Source organism: Grampus griseus (assembly GCF_964374135.1).
Source record: "Grampus griseus genome assembly, chromosome: 8".
Taxonomy (NCBI): Eukaryota; Metazoa; Chordata; class Mammalia; order Artiodactyla; family Delphinidae; genus Grampus; species Grampus griseus.
Genome location: NC_139002.1, coordinates 16,292,671 through 16,303,721, shown reverse-complemented (window position 1 = coordinate 16,303,721; position 11,051 = coordinate 16,292,671). Strand labels below are relative to the sequence as shown.

General features: G+C 54.1%; 1 protein-coding gene across 1 annotated transcript; it reads right to left on the bottom strand.

Annotated features, from left to right (window-relative positions):
* Window positions 1-4,237: 4,237 nt before the first annotated feature.
* On the bottom strand, window positions 4,238-9,261 carry APOA4 (apolipoprotein A4). Its single transcript, XM_082659069.1, has 4 exons — window positions 9,162-9,261; window positions 6,622-6,720; window positions 6,130-6,256; window positions 4,238-5,328 (listed from the first exon to the last, which is right to left on the bottom strand). Exons 2-4 carry the CDS (start codon window positions 6,668-6,670, stop codon window positions 4,362-4,364), a joined length of 1,143 nt encoding a protein of 380 aa, XP_082515195.1. The 5' UTR covers window positions 6,671-6,720; window positions 9,162-9,261; the 3' UTR covers window positions 4,238-4,361.
* Between the last annotated feature and the right edge of the window lie 1,790 nt (window positions 9,262-11,051).

Genomic DNA, 11,051 nt, shown 5'->3' with positions numbered 1-11,051 from the left:
CTCTGGATAGATTTCCTGTGGGCAGAACATGTGTATGAAGGAATTGTAATTATTCTGTGGCTCAAAAGAGGAGTAAAAATTAGAACAAAGCTGGATTGAGAAAGAACCAACTGAATTTTTTAATTTTGATAAACTTGAACAGAGTTGTCCAAAGATAGAATCAATTGTTTGGGGAGGTGGTAAGTTGGCTGTCAGTGGAGGTGTTCAATACTAAGCAGGATTCATTCACTGAGTGATTGCATGATGGCTATGTGCTGGACACTGGACTAGGCACTGTGTATTAGTTAGCCATTGCTGCATTGCAAATCACCCCCAAATTTAATGTCTTATGATCTCTCACAGTTTCTGTGGGTCAGTGGCTTGGCCGTGTGGTTCTGATTCGGGATCTGTCATGAGATTGCAAGTAGGACGTTGCCCGGGTCTACACTCATCTAAAGGCTTGACCAAGGCTGGAGGATCTGTTTCCAAGGTGGCTCACTCGTATGGCTGGCAAGTCGGTGCTGGCTGTTGAGGAGGGGCATTGAGTTGGAGTTCCTTCCTATGTGGACCCCTCCACAGGGCTGCCTGAGTGTCATCACAACATCACAACATGGTGGCTGTCTTCCCTCAGAGTCAACGGTCTAAGAGAAAGCAGGATGGAAGCCACAATGGCCTTTATGCCCTAGCTTTGGGAGTCATATACCATGACTTTCACAAAGGCTATTGATCACCTAGGTCAACCCTCTTCAATGTGAGAGGGGCCACACAAGGTCGTGAGTACCAGCGAGATGAGGATCAATCGCAGAGGCTGGCTACCACAGTGTGAATGCAATGATGAACAAACGAGTGGGGTGCCTGACCTCAAGAGTCTGTTAGTGTAGAGTTAGGATATTTCTTAGAGATGATGTCAAAGGAACAGGACTGAGACACAAGACAGATCCCTCCAGTCCTAACGTCCTGTGATTTTGTTCTTCTAGGTCTTAGTTCTTTACTCACTGTACCACTAAGCCACCATCTCAGAACCAGCAACTCACATCCTCGTTCTTCTGCCACGGGCAATTCTGAGGTCTCCATTATTAGCTGCTTGTCATCACACAGCGACATAACATGGTCCCACTCTTGGTGCTCTCAGATACAGAAGTCCCTGGATAACCCCACGCTTGTTGTTTCTCTCCCCAGAGTGCACCACTGCCTGTTCTCCTCTTCCTGGGAGTGCAAGGTGTCCTATGATAATGCCAAGAGAACACTGTGTCCCCATGCGGGAGCTACTTTTGATCCAGCTGGGCAATCCCTCAACAGCAGCAATGCCCTGTGGGTTCAAGAGGAGAGCGGGCCCCGCCCCCCTTTACCCTGTTGTGCTCTTCTGTCCCTAATCAAGGCCTTGCCAACCACCAGACACTTCAGGGGCCGTGACCCCTCGGACGTTCTCAGATGACTTTTTACCTTCGAGCTTTGTGGAAGGGTGCAGGGGTATGGCTAATGTCTTAGCCTGGCCTACACTGGTGCTGGTCGACCCTCGGTTTGGTGCACTAACCCATGCGCACGGAGGAGTCTGTTATCTCCAGTTCACCTGAGGAGCCAGAGGTGGCTGGGGGAGCTTCAGGCCTGAAATTGTGCTGGGCTCTGGGAGGACCATTGGGAGATACTGATGTGGGCTGCACCGGAGTCCAGAAAACGCCCTCCCCTGCCACTCGCAAGGGACTCTTAGGGCTCAGTTCTCCCGTGTGTAAGTGCTTCAGTCTTGCCAGGTGGTAAAAACCGGATCCTGGTGAAACTCTGGTGAATATTTATGTACTTGTTTGTTTGTTTCTAGTTTTTAAAGTAATACTATTAGGATGGCCATTTTTAAACACAACAACAGAAAATAACAAGTGTTGGAGAAGATGAGAGAAAACAAACCCTTGTGCACTGTTGGTGGGGATGTAAAATTGTGTAGCTGCTGTAACACACAATATGGAGGTTCGTCAAAAAATTAAACAGAATTACCGTGTGATCCAGCAATTCCACTCCTGAGTCTATTCACAGAAGAATTGAAAGTAGGGACTTGAAGAGGTATTTCTACACCCATATGCATAGCTGCATTCTTCACAACAGCCAAAAGGTGGAAGCAACACAAGTGTGCACAGACAGATGAATGGATAAACAGAATGTGATCTATACATGCAATGGAATAGTATGCAGCGGTCAAAAGGAATGAAATTCTGATATATGCTACGACACGAGTGAATCCTGAAAACATTATGCTAAGTGGAAGAAGCCAGACACAAAAGTAAAACTATTGTATGATTCCACTTACATGAACTATCTAGAATAGGCAAACTCTAAGAGACAGAAAGCAGACAAGCAATTACCAGGAGGTGGAATGGGGGAGTGGTAATGGGGAATTACTTACTGGATACAGAGTTTCTGTGTGGTGATGAAGAAATTTCGGAGATAGTGGCGATGGTTGTACAACATTGTGAATGTAATTAATGCCACGCCACTAAACTGTACACTTAAAATGGTTAAAATGGCAAATTTTATATTATATATATTTTACCACAATAAAAAACTAATACTAAAACATTATCTTAAAGTCCCAACACTACATAAATCTATAAAGTAGAAAGAAAAATCCCATTCTCCGGAGAGGAGACCCGATGAATTTACCATCTAGGTTTAGAGAGTTCTTTCTTCCGTGTAGTGGGCATCCCCTCTTCTCTATGGGATTCTTGGAGGGGCTCACACTTCCCACTGTGCTGGGCTTACCCTGGTGGCGCCACAGCCTGGTAGTTAAAAGTAAAGCTCTCTAGCTGGACGGCCTGGGTTCCAATCCCAATTCTACCACTTGCTAGGTAACGTTACTGCAGCACCCTGTACTGCCTTTTTCTCACCTACTGCATCTGTGATGCCACTTTCTGTTGTGAGGATTATATGAGTCGATGTGGTACATATACCATGATTTTTTAAAGCATCTAGCATTAATGAGTAGAGTGTCAGCTTTAGCGTCATCTCTGTATTTAAAATTTCTAGAAGCTTCTGCCGCTGGTCGTTCCTTATTGGCCATGATCTTGGGGTGTGGAGCAGGGGGTAGCTTCCTCTTTTACTCCCTGTCGTCCCTTGGTGTCTTTCCCTTGAAAGCCCTGTATCCTCATTCTGGGAAGGAAAGGGGTGCCGGGCTAGACTTGGAGACCTGGGGTCAGAGCTCACAGCTGGGAGGTCAAGTCATTTGGGACAAAGGCTTGAACTGGCCCTTCTCTGGGGCTCCCTCCTGGGAAGGGTCTGTGAGCCTCTGAGGGTGGGGGGGATACCCCACCTCCGAGGCTGCAGCAGCAGTCCACAGCTGGCTGTGCTGATGAAACTGCTCAGAGCCCGACTCCTCTCTTCCCCTGCCCCCTGCCCCAGCAGTTGGCCCCAGACCGACAGGTCCCGTTGCAGGAGGCTCCAGGGCAGAGCTCACCAGGGCCCCACAGGCACCTGCTCCTCCCGACCTCCCAGGACTCTGCCCGGTCTCTAGGTCGCATTCCTCAACTCTGGAGACCATGGGTTTAGCAGTCAAGAAATTTCTGAAATAAGCATGAATCGATATAATGGAAGTGTGACGGGGTGGGGTAGAATAAATCAAAATTCACAGCAATAAGTCAGGTTAAAGGCACAAAAGAGCTTATGCCAGGAGGGACAGTCTCCCCCACTGTGCCGTGAGCTCTCCAAAGCCAAAGACCCTGTCCTGACTGCCTCGGTGGCCCTCTCAGAGTGAAGCACATTGTCAGACCGATGCTCCACAAAAGCTATTTTGCTCCTTGCCTGGTGCCTACGATTCCACATACAAGAAATATCTAGAGCAGGCAGACTCACTGAGACGGAAAGCAGTGGTGGCCGAGGACCGGGGGAAAGTTACTGTCTAATGGGTACGGAGTTTCAGCTGGGAAGATGAAAAAGTTCTGGAGATGGGTGGTAATGATGGTTGCACAACGAGGTGAATGTACTTCATTGAAGACATTTGTTGGCTGAGTGAGTAGAGCGGGCTGCATATTTCCTCTTTGGGTAACACGTGACACCTTTATCCACCTCCCCCTCGAGCTACCCCCACACCTCTCTCAGCACACCCTGCCCTCCGCCCACCCCTGTCGCACCTCCCAGCCCTCCGTGTCCCTCTAAGCATCCCCTGGCAGCCCCTGCTAAGCTTTGCCAAGCCCTCACCTCAGGCCCTGCAACACCAAGGATTCCCACGGTAACCAGACCGGGCTAGCTTCTCAGCAGCTTTATTGAGTAGCGAGAGGTAGTGTCACTTTCCACTGGACAGGTATCCACGGGTTGGTACCAGGACTGCTTTGGGACAGACAGACAGACAGGGGGCAGGGCAGGGCAGGTGTCAGTGGTGGGGCAGGAGCAGCAGGTGTAGCTCAGCCCTCCAAAGGGGCAGGCGTCGGCTCCTGGGCGGTGAGGGCGTGGGCCTGGATCTCTTCCTCCTTGAGGGTGTTGAAGAAGGTGTTGACTTTGTCCCGCAGGTCCTTCTCCAGGAAGCTCAGGTGGTGTTCCATGTCCCCCGCCAGGGGGCCCAGCTTCTGCCTGAGCCCCTCCACCTGCTGCACCATAGCTTTGTTGAAGGTCTCGCCGTAGGGCCCCACGGTGTGGCGGAATTTCTCCACCTGCTGGTCCAGGTGGCTGCTCAGCTCGGCCAGCGACTTCTGCAGCTCCTGGGCGTTGCCCTGCAGATTGCCACGCACGCTGTCGGTCACGGGCTCCAGCTTCTGCCGCAGCTCCTCCGCGCGGGCCGAGACCTTGGCCTTCAGCTCCTCGGCGTGCTTCTTCATCTGGAAGGCCAGACCCTCGAGCTGGTGGCTGAGTTTCCCCTGGACGTCCAGCGCGTAGGGGGCCAGGCTGCGGCGCAGCTCCTCCACGTTCTGGTCGATCTTGGCCTTGAGCTCGTCGGTGTAGGGCGTGAGGCGCGCCTTGAGCTCCTCCACGTTCTGGTCGATCTTGGCCTTGAGCTCGTCGGCGTAGGGCGCCAGCGAGGCCTGCAGGTTGTCCATGTTCTGCCTCAGCACCGCCTCCATGCGCTGGGCGTAGGGCATCAGCTGGCGCTGCAGCTGCTGGGTCTGGGCGTTGACCTGCGCGCGCAGCTCCTCCGCGTAGGGCTCCAGGCTCTGTTGCAGCTGGCGCATGTTGGCCCCGATCTTCTGGCTCACCTCGCTGGTGTGGGGCAGCAGCCGGGCCCGCAGCTCCTCCAGCTCTTTCCGGATCTCCTCCTTCAGCTTCTCTGAGTCTTCGGTCAGGCGTTCGTGCAGCTCCGTGGCAAAGGGCACCAGCTTCTTCTGCAGGTCATCCTTGTAGGTGTTCACTTCCCCAAGTTTGTCTTGGAAGAGGGTGCTGGAGCGAAAGGACACAAGGGGGCCACCGTTACGCTTGGCCCGCCATGCCAGGACCTTGACTCCTTACATAGCACTCACCTTACACACACCTGCCTAGGACAGGTGAGTGTGCAGGTTACTGAGTTCACCCATCTTCTCCCTGTGGCCTTCCCTATGGTGGATCATGATTTGAGCAAATGGATGTAATAGACGAAGGTATTAACATTGAACTTGTATCTCTGAATCTCCCCCTGAGCTTGAGTCACAATATCTACCTATCATGTGACCTGGAGCAGTTTGCTTTCCTCTGCTTACCTGTAAAGTAAAAAGTGTGGACTCTGAGGTCCTTCCCAGCCCAGGTGTGCTGTGACGGAGATCACATTCCCTAGTAGAATGTTATGTTCTGGACCTCTTCCAGCATCTTCTAGCTACACCAGGTGCTGCTTCCCTGCCATGTGCCTACCCTCAGAAGCTTGCCAAATATCCCCACCTCCCTTCCCATGATTTCACAGAGGCTTGTCCTGCTGGAATGTATTAGAAGCCAGCTCACACGACCTTTCTTTCCCTTCCTTTCTTCTGCGAGCCGCAATAATAAGATGTGGCCATTCGTCATGCTCTAGAAAGTTAAAGCAGGGATTATTCAGCCCAACTTTTCTGTTTGTATATGTGGATCCCAGGTCTGGAGACCTTGGGTCCCCAGAGAGTTGGTGGCAGGGCAGTGGGTATCCTAGGCTCAGGTCTCCTGCCTCCGATTTCAGCCCTTGCCCACTCATTGCATGGCCTTTAAGAAGCTCCACCTTGCAAGCTCTGCCCCTCTTACTTGAGCTGCTGGGTGAGCTCGGACTGCTGGAGATGTTCCACAGCCTTCTTGGCATTGTTGCTCAGCTGGCTGAAGTAGTCCCAAATCACAGTGGCCACCTGGTCGGCACTGACCTCCGCCTGGGCACCTGGGTGGAAAACAGAGCAATTCACGAGGACCTGTCTCCTTCCCTGCCCCTCTGCACCAGCCTTGAGCTGCAGACCGGATGATGCGGGGGAGCCCAGCCACTGATTTCCTTCTCTACGCTTGGCTAGCTGGAAGCTACGGGGGTATGTAAAATGGGTATAGCACCAATGCCAGGGGGCCCGCCGCTGTGAATGGACTAGCTCCTCTGAGCCGGGTGGCAACCGGGCAGCCGCCTGCATCCAGCTGTGGGCTGACAGGCACTCAGAACTGTCCTCTTACCTTGGCCTCAGACTCTCCACCCTTCCCTGCCTGATGCAACAGATGGGTCCTGCCTGAAAGTCCCATCCAAATGCAGCTCCTACTCACCGGTGACAGCCACCAGGGCCAGGCTCAGGACCACAGCCTTCAGGAACATCCTGGGCTCCTTGCTGGGCTGGAAAAGTCTCTTACTGCACTGAATCCTTCCTGGGTTCAGAGGGGGCCAAAGGAGAGGTTCTCAGGCAGCTCACCTATGCTGCTGTTCGAACTGATTGAAGCTCAGAGCCAGCCAGACATTTAAATCCCCACCGGGCTGCACTCCCCGCCTTCCTCCCCATTGTGACTCCACGCTGGAAGGTGACACATTCCCAGGAGGCCTCTTGGACTTTCGTGACTCTAAGGCAACGTGGAAGCTGACGACAGACTGGAGCCCGGGAAGCAGTCAGAAGCTCTGTGCACGTGCCCCACCCAGCATTGAAGGGAGGATGGGTGAGGGGCCATGAGCTGGGGAAGAAACGAGGCCTAGGGAACACCTGAACCTGGGACTGATGCCCCAGAGGCCCTGTGGCAGCTCTGAGTCTGTGCCAGGCTTGGTGGGGGTGATGGGGAGGCAAAGTTCACAGCTCCTCTGTCTGCTCCAGTGAGGAGTGGCCCCCCACTCCTACATCCCCGGAACCGGACTCCATCTCAGAGCAGCAGACTCTGGGCTGGGACATCCAGGGCCACAGGTGCGGGCAGCGAGCTGAGATCCAGTGCTCTGGTCAAGGTGCACCCAGGAGCAGGGGACCCCTGCAAGCCTTTGGGAATGTGGGTGGAGTTGGGGGGTGTCCCGTGTTGAAGGTGTTAACTGTAAGTGTGCTTCATGTCCCATCACTGCCAAGTGTGTCACCTTGGTCTAGTGATTCAACTTGGCGTAGCCCTGAGCCTCAGTTTCTCCTTTGAAAAATGGGGTTGTTGGGTATATTAAATGAGATATCGCTGGTGAAGTGAGTAGTACAGTGCCTGACAGAGTAAGCACTAAAAATTAGTTGTTATTGTTGTTAATAATAATATTACTATTTTCCTAATTTGGATCAAAGCAGGGAATACAGTAGAGTGCTCACTGCTCCATTGAGAGTGGCAGAGTTAGACCCAACCCTCCGGGGGTCATCAGGCAGGCGTGATGCAGGGTGAGGGGCAGGCTGGCCCGAGGCCTGATTTCTGCCCACCTCTCCAGCCACACTCCCTGGGTGGGAGCGGCCAGCTCGTGATGAATCACAGGACCTGAGGCTCTCAGGGGGCCTCTCACCAGGGGATGATGGGGATGGTGGTGGTGTCCAGGAGATCTTCTCCTTGGGCTTCCAACGTTCTCTCCAAATGAGATCACACACAGGAAGATATCCACCAAGAAGGCGACACAGCCTGGTCAGCTTGGGCCCCTCTGCTGGACCACACACATCACCGTGAGAGACTATGAGATGAGACCCATCGTATCGCACTGCTGGCTGTCCTCTGCGAGTGCAGTGCCTGGGATGTAGATGGGCTTCCAGTAGTCTGCCATTGGAATAGACCACAGCTGTGCTAACCCTGACTTCCATGTCTCCGTTTTTTCATATACCAGAAGTGGCTTGCTGTATCGTGGGATGGAAGACAGCTAGAAGGCTTTCTGATGCTTGCACCCCTTCTGCAGAGTCCCCACTACCCAGCAGTGTCCCACACCACCCGTGGTCACTTCCAGCGTCAGGGAGCTCCTCCTTTCTGGAGCAGCCCGTGCCGTCTCGCAGTAGTTATTAAGGGTTCCGGTGCTGGAGTCGGACGCCCTGGGTTTGCGTGTGGGCTCCCCACGTACTGACTGTGCGATCTTGGGTGAGTGTCTTAACCTCTCTGAGCCCCGTCTGCCTCAGCAGGGTGTAGAATAGTACCCGCCTCCTGAGGAGTCAGGGAGCTAATCTGAGTAATGCTGGGAATGGTGCCTGGAGCAGTGAGTGGTCATCAAGTACGAGCCACGTTTTACCCCTGAACGCTTTACCTCCCTGCAGCCCTCCCGAATCACGCACAGTCCAGCCTGGGCTGGGTGCAAAGGTCAGTGTCCCATCCCTTCCCTCCTCCAGGCCAGAGATGAGGAGGGCAGTGAGTCACCAAGGACACTCAGTTGAGTTTGGCCTCCTGGACTGACCGTCTGAGCAATGGGCTTCTGGCTGGCACGGCTGAATCAGCACTGCCCAGTCCAGCCTTGTGGCAGGGGCGTGGGTCACAGAGGCTCATGTGCTAAGCCTCACTCGGACACAAGTGGAAGCAGAGTCAGTCCAACCCCAGAGGACCATTTTTGGCCTCAGCTGGTCAGGCCTTCTCCCGCCCACCCCCCTCCTCTCCTCCCACAACCAGGTATGGTCTGGGGGCCAAGCCTGGAGCGGTCTCCTTATTCCAGGGCAGCCATGGTCGCGGGGGAGGGAGAGAAGAAGGCGGGGAGAGGTGGCTTAGTCTGGGCCACCGATAAGACCCTTACTGAGATAGCCCTACTGAGACCCAGCTGGAGCTGCTGGGAGGGATACAGGCACAAAAAGGCGCCAAGCCCTTTGAAAGAGTTAAGGTCCCAGGCCCCATGGCAGGTTGCAGCCCAGCTGCATGGACCCGCACACCCCGGTTCTCTGCCCAGCTTGGCACCTCACCGCTGGGTCTCTCTGCCAGCGTCTTCTGACCTCCCTGGGATCAGTGGCCCATTGCTGAGCAGGAGAGAGAGCACAGCCTCCTCCAGACCCTCCACATGCATGGAAAGAGAGCTGGAGGAAACAGGGCCAAGGGCTCCAGCCAGCGCATTCTAGCCTGCCCCAGCCCAGCCTGGAACCTGGACTCCCACTGTGGCCCTCACCCCCGGGGCCGAGGAACAGGCCAGAACAGAAGAGGGAAATGGACACAGTTGCCCTGTACCTTCCCCAATGTCCACATCCTTCCGTGACCTCCTAATCACCTTCCTTTCCTCCCCACCCCATCACCAAAATCTGTACTCAGGATCTGAAACGGATTGACTCTGATGAGTGAGTGACGCAAATCGCCAAGGGTCTCATCTCTCCAAGCGGTTTGGTACCAGCGTGGCTATTTGAACACCTGGATTCTTGTTCCCAGCTCTGCCACTGATGGGCTATGGGTACTTGGGTAGGCCTCTGGCCCTGCCTTCGGTTTCTCACCTGTAAAATGGGGTTAATAATGTCTACTTCACAGGAATCTATTTGTATTTTAGCAGATAACAAGGTCTAAGTCAAAGGAATGAATCTGTATGGAGAAACTTCAAGTCTCAGCCACAGATAAAGAATTCTGAGGGTAGAGCCAGGTCACTTTCTCAGGCCTGTGATTTCACACTGTGGGTTTAGTTCCTTCCTCCCGAGAAGAGGGCCGCCTGTCAAAAGCTCTACTTCTACATTGGAGGCTCCTCCCACCTTCAGACTGTGCTGTCTAGGGAAGGACAAGGTGTTTGGGAGAAAGGGAGAGAGATTTATGAAGCCGCCTCCATGAACCAGCTGCTTTGTACGTATCTCATTTACATTTCACCGCGATTCTGGCATATCGGTATTCTAGCCCCATTTTACAGAGGAGAACATCGAGGCACTGAGGTGTTAGATCTCTGGCCCTGGGTCATATGAGTAAGTGCCAAAGTCATCATTTAAACCTAGAATTTCTTGGCTGTGATGTCTTCACATCCAGAAGACAAAGGCCCCTGATCCTGCCATCCAGGCTACAGCTCCCAGTGTGGGCCCAAGGGACACCTCACCCCGAGAAGGGCCCAGGCCTCTCCTGGACAGCTGACTGCCCCTGTAGAGCTCGTCTGGCCCCTCTCGCCACCAGACCAGCCTCACCACAACCTTGGTTCCCTTCGGTTGCCTAGCCAGCCAGGGGAGCTGAGGAAGCTGAAGCCCGAGGTGAGAGTACTCAGCGCTGGGACTCAATCCCAGCTGCCGCGGTTTGGGGAGGGCCCCAAACATGAGCCTGGATCCTGTCCCAGGGAATGTTATCAGTGGGTCCAGAGAGCAAGGTGAGGAGGAGGGGGTGGTAGGATAAAGGCCTGGGACTCAGAGCGGCCTTTGACCTTCTCCCACCACCCCCTGCTCTGGAATCAGCTCAAGGAGGCTTCTGGGTAAGCAGCACAGGGACTGAAGCCCAGAGGTGGAGATGCTGGGGAGGTGGCTGTGTGCCCTTAACTGTGTCCCACCTCCCCGCACAAGCCTCTACCCATAGGTCTTCTGTGACTTCACTCTAGGCACCCCATCCCGACCCGCTGAGTTGTTCCCAAGTCTGAAACAGCCCATCCCCCTCTCACATCACCCACCCCCCTTGCAGGCTGTTGTCAGGGCTTGGGGCTGGGGGTGGAGGGGCGGGAAGGACCTGGAGCCCAAGTGTGAAGGGCTGAGCTTTGGCCTCTAATCCCTTCTCCCATTTTGCCAGCCTCTCCCTGGGGAGCCAGGCTGATCAGGATGAATGGGGTCTCCCCAGGCCCACGCCACCCCCGGGTCCTGAGCCCATGTGGGCTACAGGGGTAGCAGAGAGCAGCATGGGCACCCATAGCT